Source organism: Typopeltis vanoorti, chromosome 6 (genome assembly GCF_054136105.1).
Source record: "Typopeltis vanoorti isolate ZY-2024b chromosome 6, IOZ_Tvanoo_1.0, whole genome shotgun sequence".
Taxonomy (NCBI): domain Eukaryota; kingdom Metazoa; phylum Arthropoda; class Arachnida; order Uropygi; family Thelyphonidae; genus Typopeltis; species Typopeltis vanoorti.
Genome location: NC_143554.1, coordinates 115,631,647 through 115,645,106, shown reverse-complemented (window position 1 = coordinate 115,645,106; position 13,460 = coordinate 115,631,647). Strand labels below are relative to the sequence as shown.

General features: G+C 35.4%; 1 protein-coding gene across 1 annotated transcript in view; it reads left to right on the top strand.

Moving 5' to 3' along the window:
• The window catches only part of LOC150105838 (uncharacterized), a 62,807-nt gene extending 50,217 nt beyond the window's left edge, over nucleotides 1-12,590 (top strand). Inside the window, exon 8 of the mRNA XM_090394372.1 lies at nucleotides 9,829-12,590. Coding sequence (XP_090250498.1) covers nucleotides 9,829-11,905 — 2,077 coding nt within the window. The 3' untranslated portion in view covers nucleotides 11,906-12,590. The remainder of the gene's footprint in view (nucleotides 1-9,828) is intronic.
• The last annotated feature ends 870 nt before the right edge of the window (nucleotides 12,591-13,460 follow it).

Below are 13,460 nucleotides of genomic sequence, written 5' to 3'. Positions count from 1 at the left end.
ATTTAAAAAAAACAAAAACATGCTGCTTCCATATGAGATTAGTTAATTCACCATCATTTGAAAAAAAAAAAAAAAAAATCTATAAAGATTCCTCTCAGTTTGAGAAGAATTGGACTCAGATTGTTTTCCAGTTGAAGGGTACATCCCATCATTCCTCCTGGAAAAGATGAATTGTAATTTTTTCAGAAAATTATTATAGTTATGTAGGGAAGAAATGATAATAAGAAAAATACATGTCACGTTGCATGTGCTAATCAGTTAATGTTCACTGTCTAACTATTAAAGTACACTATCTAATCCAAATTATTCAAACATCCTTTTGTAGTAGTGGATATGGCTATATAGAGGTATAAAAGGAAGCACACAGTCTAGCAATCTTCATAAACAAACATCATAATCAAATTCCTGATATGTGCTCTCATAAGGTGTACAGGATTACATCATTACCAACTTTCTATTGACAATTTGCCTATAAATTAATCTGTTATCTGCCAAGACTACAATATTATTGGATCCTATATTTTTGTCTTCTAAGGTACTTCTTATTGTATCGATCCACCTGGATTTTGGTCTTTCTCTGGGTTGTTTTCCTGCCATCCTTACAAAAAATACTTGCCTAACCTTTCCTCTTCCATTCTGTTCAAGTGACCTTACCACCTGAGAATTCTTCACACATTCCTGAATGGTAATGTCAAGTTCTTTTTTAATATACTTGTTTTTAATATGATACTGCCATTGATACTATCTGTTCTCTCACTTAACCTAATGATCAGAACTCTCAAATCTGTGGTCTCCAGTCTTTGATCAGATAAAACATCTGATGAAAGACTAGAGCACTAACCCAGCTCTCAGATCTATGTGTTTAAATAGGTTTGAACACTGCCTTATGTACAGCTAGTTTAGTGTTCAGCTGATTTCCTACCTTAGCATCTTTGCTAATTCTGTTGTTTTTCCAAATTTAATTTGCCTTTTTTTTGCTAAAAATGGTACCTAAACAACTAAAAATATTTTACTTAGTCTGTAGGTTCTCCATTCTGGATGCAGTTCATGTTATCAATGTCTCTGTCTTTTTATTGCTGATTTTCAGAGTGAATTTATTACAGCACTTCTTCAATTTAGTCAGGAAATCCTATAGACTTAGTGGATTTATTTAGGAATATAATGTCATCTGCATAAAATAGAGCTGAGATTAACATATCCAAATTTGATATCAGGTTTAATATCACTTTCCTTCATAATGTGCTCCATTTAGATAACGTACACATTTGTCTAGCCCAATTTAACAACAAACCATCTTCCTGTATCTTCTTCAATTCTAACTGCTGACACAACTCCAATGTAGACTGTGTATTGCTCAATGTAATGTCCCATTTACACTACATAACTGCATCGTTTTGAAAAGATTTTTTCTTGCACATTGTCATGCTCTTCTTTCAGATCTACAAAACTTAGATGCAGATCCTTTTATATTCCCACAATTTTGCAGCTATTTGTCTTAAAGGGAAAATCTGATCCTGACAGGCTTATGTTTGGTTACTTGCATAAATTTTACCAGGAACACTCAGTAGGGAAATTCCTCTGTAATTCTTCAGTTTTATTTCTTTTTTTTATAATGGGTACTATGAGAGCTCTGCTCCACTCTTTTGTAATTTTACCCTCTGACCAAGCTTTCTGAATTATGCAATGTAGCCACATTATTAAAACTATTATACTTCCATATTTGAGCAGTTCTTTTCCAATATCATCTTCTCTAGTTGTCTATTCACATTTTAGGTTTTTGATGGCTTTTCTACCTTATTTGGTAGAAAATATAAAGTATTGATATATACTAATGATTAATTACATGCTTCTTGAATGTTTCACCATGCTGTTACTGCTGTGTTTGTTTTACTTAGCAATTTTTCAAAGTAATTCCTCCTAACTTCTAGAACATCATCTTCAGTTTTCATGTCACCTTTCTCATCTTTGAGTTCTTTTCTCCATTTCAATAGCCTCCAGAATATTTTGCCATACTTGATATTTATTTTCTATATTTTTACCAAAATCTTTCCACGACTTGTGTTTAGTTAGTTTTACAGTACTTTTTTACATTTTTTTTCTCTGTTCTCTGAGAGCACAAGCTTACTTTCCAGCAAGCTTTATGTACTCTTCTTTTCTTTGACTGCCTGTTTAACTTACTGAGTCCACCATTTTCTATCAATGCAGACCACTTCACCACATGTCTCCCTGGTGATTTGGTTTTCTTGTTTTCAGACTCTTTCAGTTATTCTTGAATAATATTTTGAGGTTTGGGTCTACAGTTTCACCTCTGAAAGCTGCTCAACTTTGATTTGATTTGGATTTTCATACTTTTATTTTCAATAAGATATTTAATTTACTATGCTCAAAACTAAATGGTGATCACTTCCAATTTCAAATCCTCTGTATACTCGTGTCCTGGATCAGCGTGTAGATATCACTATCAACAAAATGATTGAGACTTTTCTTATTTCTTGCATCTTCTTTTCTTGTGAATTTGTGTACATCTTTATGTTGGAACATGGGGTTAATAATAACTATTCCATATCCTTAACAGAAATCCAGCAGGTACTTACCATTATTATTAGCTTGCTTTTTTCTGCAGATTTTACCAGAACAATCTATCTGTCTAGTAATCATTTCCTGCTTAGCTGTTTAGAACTCCAACAAGGACCAAACTTTTTCTTTGTGTTAGCCTCCTTTTCTAATGCCTTGAAAAATTCCTCCACTTCTTCCTTAGTATGTGGGGACAATAGGCACAAATAAGTCTCATTGTCCAATCCCCATTCTGATATTTGTCCACATCACTTATTGTTTTGCCATTAAAGAAGATTATCCTTGTATTTAGTGTTGAATATTGTAGCTACTCATTTTCTTGCAACATTATTGTCTGAATTTAGCATCTTGTATTTGTTGCTCAATAAATCTTGCCTATTTTTGTCTTCTTTGTTTTGATAATGCCTATATTCTGGTAATTATCCAATTCTTTTTCTACTTCCATTTCTTTTCCATTGATGCCCCTCCTCCCCCAGCTGATTTTCATACCATGTTGTACCATGGTATTTTGTTTTAAGCCAATAAAAATACAATTTGGTGGGCTTGGGAAATTTCTGCTGTACTACAGTTGTCCCAATCAACTGTAAGTAATGTTATGATTAAGTGGAAATGCCTAGGAGCAGCAAGAGCACAAGTCCAAAATTTCCAGGCCATCCTTGTTCGTTCAACATCCAGATAAGTACTAACTGGTGATGAGATGATCAGTAGTGGTCCAAAGCCATGGTCAGTCCTTTACATTCCTTAAAAGGCTACATGTTAGTTTCTTCCCAATTATCCAACTTTGACCTTTAAGCACCTCCCATCAAAATCACTGAGCTCTTCAGTACAGTCCATTATACTGTTAATGTTTGTCTATGGAGACCAACATTAACACTATAGTAGACCACACCAAAGAGCTCAGCGACTTTTGATGTGGCACTGTTATAGGATGCACCACTTTTGCAGTAATTCAGTTTGGGAAATTTCTGCTGTACTGCAGCTTCCTCAATCAACTTAAGTAATGGTTAATGCCTAGGAGCAACAAAAGCATGGTCGTAACCTGGTTGTGTTAAACTTCCCAAAATTTAGGAACCATCAATTCTTAAACCTCTTGCCTAACAGCAAAGGTAACACCAAGACCCACAGGGAGTGTCCCTGTTAGGACTTTAGGCTTCTTGTCTAACATCTTTCATTTATTGATTGTGTGTGTTATTATAATTTTCATATTGTATTTCTGACAGAGACAAAATATTAGAACTTAAATCTATGATTATAAGCTTAAACTAACCTGAGCCTTAATACACATCTGTTATACCAAACTATTCTTGCGGTCCCTGCAATTTGGTATAATGAGTCATCTGTAGATCTATTTCTGTCACTTTTCTGAGAGACAGCAAAGAATCATTAAGCAGAATTCCAAGCAACCAGACTTTTTTTTCATATGTTCTTCTGAGAAAGAATTAGTTATCATCATCAAATTCCTGCCATGTACCCTCAAGGGGTGTACAGGATATGATAGTACTACATGAAAAAAATTACATCATTACTAACTTCCTACCTACAATTTTCCTCCAAATCAGTCTGTTACTTGTCAACACTCCAATATTATCAGATATTATATTTCTATCATCTAAGGTACTTTGTACTGTATCAATCCACCTATATCTTGGTCTTCCTCTGGGTCGTTTTCCTGCCAACCTGGCAGAGAACACTTGTTTTGCTAATCTTTCTTTGCCCATTCTGTTTAAGTGACCATACCACCTGAGATTAGCTCTGCTAACGCATTCTTGGATGTTGACAATGTCAAGTTCTTTCCTAATATCCTCGTTTTTAATATGATATTGTCATTGATGCCATCTGTTCACGCCTATAATCTTTCTCAGGACTCTCATATCTGTGGTCTCTAGTCTTTGGTCAAGTGTTTTACTTCTGACCCAGCTCTCAGATCCATAAGTTAAAACTGGTTTGAACACTGTCTTGTATACAGCTAATTTAGTGTTCTGACTAATTTCTCTCTTATTCCATATGAATTTATTCAATTGACTTCCTACCATACCAGCTTTGCTGATTCTGTTGTCTATTTCTATATTTAATTTACCATCTGCAGTAAAAATCGTGCCTAAATAGCTGAAATGTTTCACTTGTTCCACAGGTTCTCCATTCACAACACAGTTGACATTTTCAATGATTCTGCCTATTTTCATTGTCTTTGTCTTTTTATTGCTGACCTTCATACCATATCTATTACAACAGCTATTCAATTTAGTCAGAGAATCTTGTAGACTTATAGCGGATTTATTTAGAAGTATAACATCATCTGCATAAAGCAAAGAGCTGACATTAACATCTCCAATTTTGATATCATGTTTAATACCACTTTCCTTCATAATGTGATCCATATAGATAATGAATAACAGAGGGGATAATGTATATCCTTGTCTCACACCAGATTTAACATTAAACCATCTTCCTGTAGTTCCTTCAATTCTAACTGCTGACTTACAACTCAAATAAAGACTACATATTGCTTGATATAATGCCCCATTGACACCATATAACTGTAGCATATTGAATAGCTTCTCTCTTGGCACCTTGTCATATGCCCTTTCCAAATCGACAAAACTTAAATACAGATCTCTGTTATATTCCCATGCTTTCTCGACTATTTGTCGTAAAGTGAAAATCTGATCCTGACAGCCTCTATTTGGCCTGAATCCAGCTTGTTCTTCACCAAGCTTTTCTTCCACAATTCTTCTCGACCGTTTCTCAAGTATACTTGCATAGATCTTGCCAGGAACACTCAGTAGGGAAATACCTCTATAATTCTCACATTCAGTTTTATTTCCCTTTTTATATATGGGTACTATGAGAGCTCTACTCCAATCATCGGGAATTCGTCCCTCTATCCAGGCTTTCTGAACTATGCAGTGCAGCCACTGTAAGACTTTTATACCACCATACTTCAGTATTTCTGGTCGAATATCATCTACTCCTGCTGCCTTTCCACATTTCAAGCCTTTGATGGCTTTTTCTACTTCAAGTATGGATATGTATTCCTGACTGCATGCCTGGTCAGTGTTTTTTACCGCTGCACTGTCATCACTGCTTGTTTCATTTAGCAGTTTTTCAAAATAATTACTCCATACTTGAAGGATATCTTTTTCTCCAGTTTTCATGTCACCTTTATCATCTCTAACTCCTTTTACAGCACTCTTTCCTAAGCTTCTTCAACAACCTCCAGAATATTTTGCCACCTTCTTGATATTTATTTTCTATATTCTTGCCAAAGTCCTCCAATGACTTTTGTTTAGCTAGTTTTACACAGTGTTTAGCATTTTTGCATTTGTCTCTGTATTCTCTAAGAGAACAAGCTGACTTATTTGACAGGAACTTTTGATATGCTTTCTTCTTTTCCTTCACTGCCTCTTTAACTTCCTGTGTCTACCAGAGAGTTCTGATTTTTTTATCCTTGCACACAACCTCACCACATGCCTCTCTAGCAGAATCAATCAATGTTTCCTTCAGAGTTTGCCACTGAATCTCCAAGGTTTGATTCCTGTTCTCCAACTCTTTCATTTTTTCTTCAATAATCTTTGTATATTTTAGTGTACAGTTCCCATCTGAGAGCTGCTCAACTTTTATTCGCTTTAAAACTTTCTTACATGTTATTCTTTTCAATATGAAATTCAATTTTATCCTGCTCAAGACTAAATAGTGATCACTTCCAATTTCAAATCCTCTGTACACTCTGGTGTCCTGCACAAGGGAGAAAACATCACTATCAACAATAACATAGTCAATGAGACTTTTCTTATTTCTTGCCTCTTCTTTCCATGTGAATTTGTGCACATTTTTATGTTGGAATATGGTGTTAGTAATAACCAGTCCATGTCCTGAGCAGAAATCCAACAGGTATTTGCCATTATTATTAGCTTTGCTCTTTTCTCCAAATTTTCCCAAAATATTTTTGCATGTCTCACAATCATTTCCTACTCTGCTATTTAGATCCCCAACAAGGACCAACTTTTCCTTTTTCATTGTGTCAGTTGCTTTTTCTAAAGCCTCAAAAAATTCCTCCACTTCTACCTTAGTAGAGCCTTCTGTGGGACCATAGGCACAAATAAGTCTCATTGTCCAGTTCCCCATTCCCATATTTGCCCACATTACTCTACTTGAGACTGACTGCCATTCAAGAAGATTAGCATCGTATTTTGTGTTGAATACTATGGCTACTCCTTCTTTTCCTTGATTGTCATTGCCTGAATATAACATTTTGTATTTATTGCTCAGAAAGATCTCACCAGTTTTGTCTTTTTTGTTTCAGTCACTCCTATTATGTCGATCTGGTACTTATCTAATTCCTCAGCTAGCTCCATTTCTTTGCCATTCATGCTTCTTATGTTGATAGTACCGATCTTTAACTCTGGTGATGTTGAGTTGGGGTTTGTTTTCAGATTTGTTCCAGTAGCTGACTTTTCGCTGTTCGCCCTGGTTCCCTGGCGAAAACAACGGGGGCCTTGTTTAACCGGGAGACGCCCCAGCCTGCATGAAATTTTTGTCATGTCGTACCATCATTTTTTATTTTGGTTTAACCAATAAGAATACAATTTGGTCGGCTAAATCCCAAATTGCCAGCCCATCCTCGTTCGTTCAGTATCCAAGTAGATACCCAACAGGGTGCACCACGAGAAGGTGAGGATTGGACATTAGGTCAGAAGCCCTGGTCGGTTCTCCGCATTCCTTTAAAGGCTATGTGGAGGTCTCCGCTGTTATACAGCTTTGACCTTTAAGCACCCCAAAATTGTTAGTTATTCATAATGTTATTAGTTCATAATGAATTTTGTAAAATTTTGGATCTAAACCCCTTTGTAATGATGGGCATTATATATGGATAGGTCACTGTGCATATATATAGGAATTACGTTAAAATCTTCATACATTCCCAGAGTTCTAGAATATGGCATGTACATGCTTATAACATTTAAATCTTTGATTTTTATAGATAAATGTTAAAATTAAAACATAAATAGAGATAGCTTGGCCCATTCATATTTTATATTATTTATATTTTTCTATCTCCCATCTTTTTTCAAGTTAATTTGTTTTGCTACCATGATTTTTGTCATTTCTAATTTCAGACAATAAGCTTCTGTGGTGGCTTATTTAACTCCTTCACTACTGGAAACCTGCGAAATAATCAGTGACTATCAAGTACAAATTCTGTTACTCTTAATCTGCCACAGATCTCTTGTCCATGTGCTATGGAAAATTTTGATTACACTTGTCATTCTAGATATTTTCACAGGATTTGATTAGGTCAGGCATGGCCTTCTACTCAGATTGTCATCCTATGATTTTACACAGTTTTTTAATTGGATCATGGATGGGTTCCTTGTCTTCATCCCCCCCCCCTTTCCAGTACCCATGAATTCAATTCCTCCTCTACATATTTGTAGTTTTTTCAATTATAGTCATTAGACAAACTTTGCAGTGCTCAAACATTCCAAGCCTTAAACATTATCTGCTTGCCTCTTCATCAAGGCTAGGAGGACTTTATCAAGTTTAATGTTGATATTTACACTTAGCCTTCCAAGCACTTGCCATGCTCTTCTCTCGATGAGATGTTCATGTATAAACGATGTTAATCTCACATGTATAGTTTCCCAGGAGATTGATGAGGCCAGGGACTTGGGAGTGTTGGTGGAAAGGGAGTTGAAGTTTAGGGAGCACATTGCAAAACTGGCTAAATCATCAAATCACTTGGATGCTGAAGAATACTTTGACGAGCAGAGACAAGCAAGTTATTGTTCCTCTGTATCGAGCTTTGATAAGACCCCGTCTCGACTACTGTGCCCAGATTTGGTCACCACTTCTTGATGGGGGAGGAGGATGATAGCAGGTATATGGAATGAACCTTATGAGAACAGGTTGAAGATTTGTGGGTTGCAAAAATTTGTTGATAGGTGGAAAAAGGGAGATATGATTGATACATTCAAATTGCTGAAAGGTTTCTGTAGGATTAATTCAGAGGATATTTTTTGAGAATAGGACTGGTGGTAGGAGGACTAGGGGACATCCATGGAAGCTGGGCAAGAGTGTGGTTAGAGCTAGGTTTTTTTACTTTTAGAGTGGTGAATGAGTGGAATAAGCTGCCAGAGTCTGTTGTGGGTGCTATGACAGTGAATGTGTTCAAGGGAAAGTATAATAGATACTGTGTGATTGTCGAATAGTTGTGATGGACATGATGTTTAGGGCCTTCCTCGATGAGTCTAAGGACTCTCCTTGGAGTCGCCCGTAATAATAATTGCCAATCCTAAATCAGCCCTCTTTTGAATGCTGTTTTCTTGTTCGTGATGACTGCACCAAAAACCTTCCTAAAAATTCTTGATGTTTAGAAGAGGATGGTTTTGTTAATTAACAAACCATCTCTCATGAACTCACTTTGACTATCTCACAAATGATCTCTATCTGCCTTATATCTTCAGGTACTTCTACAGGTGTTATTACACTGATCAGGTGCGTCAGTTATTCCTCTATATTTCTGTAGCCTATAAAATATAAGTGTACATGTTTTCATTGTCCAAGCAGAAACTTGTTATACCAGTATCCTCTCCTGCACTTCGGTGAAATAGCTATTCTCACTTAGTGTTTCACAGGAGAGCCTACAGTTATTCAAAAAAAGAACATGAATAGGTCCCTTCTACCCTCTTTCTCACCTGTAGCACTTTGTGTGGAGTTGTGGAGATTTTAAAAAAAAAAAAAGTTGCCACTGAGAATGCCATTACAGTTTTATTTTTCATATGTATTTAAAATATTCTTAAGAAAATTACACACTCATGAGCAAAAACATCGTGACCACTTACTTAATAGTGGTTGAGCCTCCTTTGGATGCTGCATTCCACATGAATCCATAAAATTTTGATGGGATTCAAATCAGGTGGCCAGAAGACCCACAGAATGCTTCGATATACTCTTTAAATTCCAGGGGGGGAAAAAAAAATACCATACATGGTGACAGCCACACTGTCACCATGTATGGCAATACCTAGTCCAAAATAGTCCCCAGATATGAACTAGTGGTTGAGGTGTGTTCAGTGGGGATGAAAGGATCTGGTGATGTCCATGAGAATGATCTCCATACCAGGATACTGCCACCATCATGTTTCCAGTCAATCTTGCAGTCTGGTTGATCACATTTTGGCTCATGAGTGTATATGAGCAAAACATGAAATTTTAAAAGTGATTGGTTATAATGTTTGTAATTATTAATTACAGGACTGAAGAACAGAGGACAGATATAGACGAGTTGCACAGAATTATTCATCACTTGCATCAGAAGCTAACTGAAACTCAAGATACGCTCAACCAGGAACATAAAAAACCAAACAAGAAGAGTGTATTTCAACAAACATCTCCTACCCGTAGCTCAGTACCAGATAATACAGGCAAATATGTGCAACACGTTTCACCCCTTTTTACACCTACACATTTCCTTCAAAGATTCAATTACAGAAGAGATAAAAATGAACCAGTGAAATTTATCTCAGAAGCCAGGAAAAGAATTGAATATCTTCAAATTGAAGCAGAAGCATTAGAACAAAAATATGGAGATTACTTGAGAACTCAGTCTATGTCAGGCATTGATAGAAATCAAAACCACATGAATGCATTCAGCCATTATATGTCAGTGGCAAATAATAGTCAGAAATCACATTCACAGTATTTGATTGAACCACAGAAAAAATTATCACCAAAACATGGATGTTTGTTAGATCTTCATATGAAGCAAAATGAATTGCCCATATCAGATAAGGCCACTAACATTAATAACCAGGCACAAAATGAGGCTACTGGATGTGCAGCTCTTGCATTTCCCAGCATGCCAATAATTTCTACCATTCATGAAGAACAGTATCTGCAGAAGGGAAGTCCAGTGGTATCTTTTGCACATACTAATGTTTCTATTTCAAATGACAGACTGATAAGTCATATACCTACATCCATGCAGAGTAATGAGAAAGAATATAAAGAAAAAATGTCAGCTGTTTGTGAGGCTAGCAAACTTCCAAAAGTTAAAAATGGTCTTGAAAACAGGGACTCTTTTCCTTTGCAGTTTATAGAAAAGGAAGAATTCACCATTCCTCCTCCAACTGAAAATCACCAAAAACCTGGTATTTTAAACCATTCCATAAAGGAATTTGCTGCAGAAGAATTACTTGCGAAGAAATTATCCCAAAATGTGCCACTGAATAACCCTGAGATATTGCCCTACCATTCAGTTACCTCTACTAAAATTACTGAACCAAAAGTATCTGAAATAAACAGTTCATCCACTATGCAAAAACCATTAACCAAAAAGCCTCTCTTCTCTGTTGATCTTGATGCTATGTGGAAAAAGTCTTACCAAAAGCCTGTAGTATCCAAACCTTTTACAAGCAGTTTGTCAAAAAATGAGTCTGAGATCGCTTCATCTGAGAAACATGAAAAAAAATGCAGTGTCCTCAATGAATATAAAGATTCTGCTTTAGGTTTTATGAATCAGACAAAAGAGAGTGAACTTGATAATGAAAAACCCAGTGAAACCTTTCCAGGTTTACTAAGACAGTCATTTCAGGAAAATAGTTCAAGAAAAAGTAACCTTGCAAAAGAAATTAGAACAGACCTTCCCATTCCTAATAAAGTAGCAGACATAAACACATCATATGGTATTGATGAGGAAACTCATAACTTATCAGCTGGACGAAAGGATAACAGTTTGCAAACACACAAATATGAGATTTCCTCTGCTCAAAATGTTTTAAATCCAGAAGACAAAGAGCAAAGTTCAGCAATTAATAAGAAAGATATGGAAATTAAGACTTCATTTGTACTTCCACTATCAAGTATACCAATTTCAGAAACTGAAAATGCTAAAGTTGGACCTGTTCCTGTGGAGGGCTCTGTTGAACCAGAGTTGGTTAAACAGTCTATAAATGAAAAGATGGCAATATCAGAATGTATACAACATATTAAAAGCAAGCTTTCAGATAAGAAAAAAGAAGACTTGACTTCAGAAAGCCAATCAAATCCTTCAGAAGGAAATATAATTGTAGATAGCAAGCATCCTGTACCTGATGAAATGACTTCTGTGGATAATATAAAAAACTTTGCTAATAGCAACAATCAGCTGCAAAAAAACACCCAGCCTGAAACACTTTTTAGCATTACTCAAGAAGCTAAGCACACACCTGAAAGTTATAAAAATCCAAACCTTCCTGATGCTACAGAGGATGAAATCAGTGAACTTAGTGACCTTCACATATCTGCTGGAGTGAGTGGCATGTCATCACCTCAGAATGAATCAGATTGGTAGTTTTTAAAATATCTTTTATAAATGTTTTCTTTTTTCAAATGAAATTTTCAGTTGCAATATGTGGTTGTAAAATTGCTAAAATGCTTGAAAAGTCCTGATATTTATGATTTCTATATTGCATGCTATATAAATGCAATCATTTAAATTATATGGATTTTTTTTGTGTACAGATTGTAATTTATATATATGTTATTCCAATCTTATGATGTTGATTAAAATTTTACTATTTTTATATCATAAATGTGCCTAAACTTCTTGAACAGTGTCATCAACAAAATAATTAACTTATTCCTCATACTGTTTTAGTAAACAGACTTTCAGTACTAAATTTTGCAAAATTAAAAGCTGAATATTGAAATATTTTTTCTGTTATCATTTTATGCTTAGTGTATTGGTCTAAAATGATCATTAGAAATAATTTGTTATTACAAATAGTATTTTGTTTCAATGAAAAAGCATCACTTTTGAAAAGTCATTTTCATGCCCAGTTCTGCCTATATCTTGACCTTTGTCTGGCTCTTTTTTCTGCCATCCTGGCACCAAACAAATACCTGTTTTGCTAACCTTTCCTCTCTCATTCTATTACCACCTTGGACTGGCTCTAATATTGTGGGAAGTTTTCGGTACTGAGAACACATTATGTAATTAAAGAGTTTAATAAAAATAAGCAATTAAAACCTGACAAGTTTTGTAAATTGTATGACTTACATCATCAGGGGTAGTGGTATCTAAACGTTTTACACAACAAAAGCCTATTAACAATTAATAAAATACTATTTGACGTTTAGACCCCTATATCGAGGTCATCATCAGAAGGATACATGCGTATAAGGAACAAGCTACATGCTATAGCCCTGTATACCGGTGAACTAAATCTACATAGTTAATTAATCATTTTTCCTAGCCTGACCTAGGAAATATTGAAGGCAATGATAGAGCAGATAGTCTAACCAAAGAAGCAAGACATTTATAAAAATTACACCCACTATCAGTAAATGATCTAACTCTGTTGCCAAAATAAGATTGGTAAAACAAACACTCAAGAAGAAGAAGAATGAAATTAATGAAAATAGAAAAATAACCACAATCATTACCAGACTAAGGACGTAACATTTTAAAGGCATGAAAATTCAGCCAGATGGTGGTAGAAGCTATGTGCATACAAGAACTGTCCAGGAGTTGAACCAACACCTGCCCATATCCTTGTCCAGCAATTGCTGCTGCTCTACAGAAAAATACAGTACATGTTTCCTTCGTTCCATAATAAAACTGTTGAGGGAATTATTTCCGTTATAACAGAACATTTAACAATATTGGAAGAAAAGATTTCAAGTTACTTTCCTTCCTTAAATACAATTATGACTGGATACAAAATCCATTTGTCATAGTTAATATGTCGAATTGTGAATTTTTGTTACAAGAAGGACAATTAGTTACCTTGTCAATGGATCGCACTCTGAAAATGAAATTCTCTGAAATAACTCATGAGGAATTCTGGATTTTTGTCTAAGCCGAATACCCAGCTCTCTCCACAAGGGCACTGAAAATTTTGTCA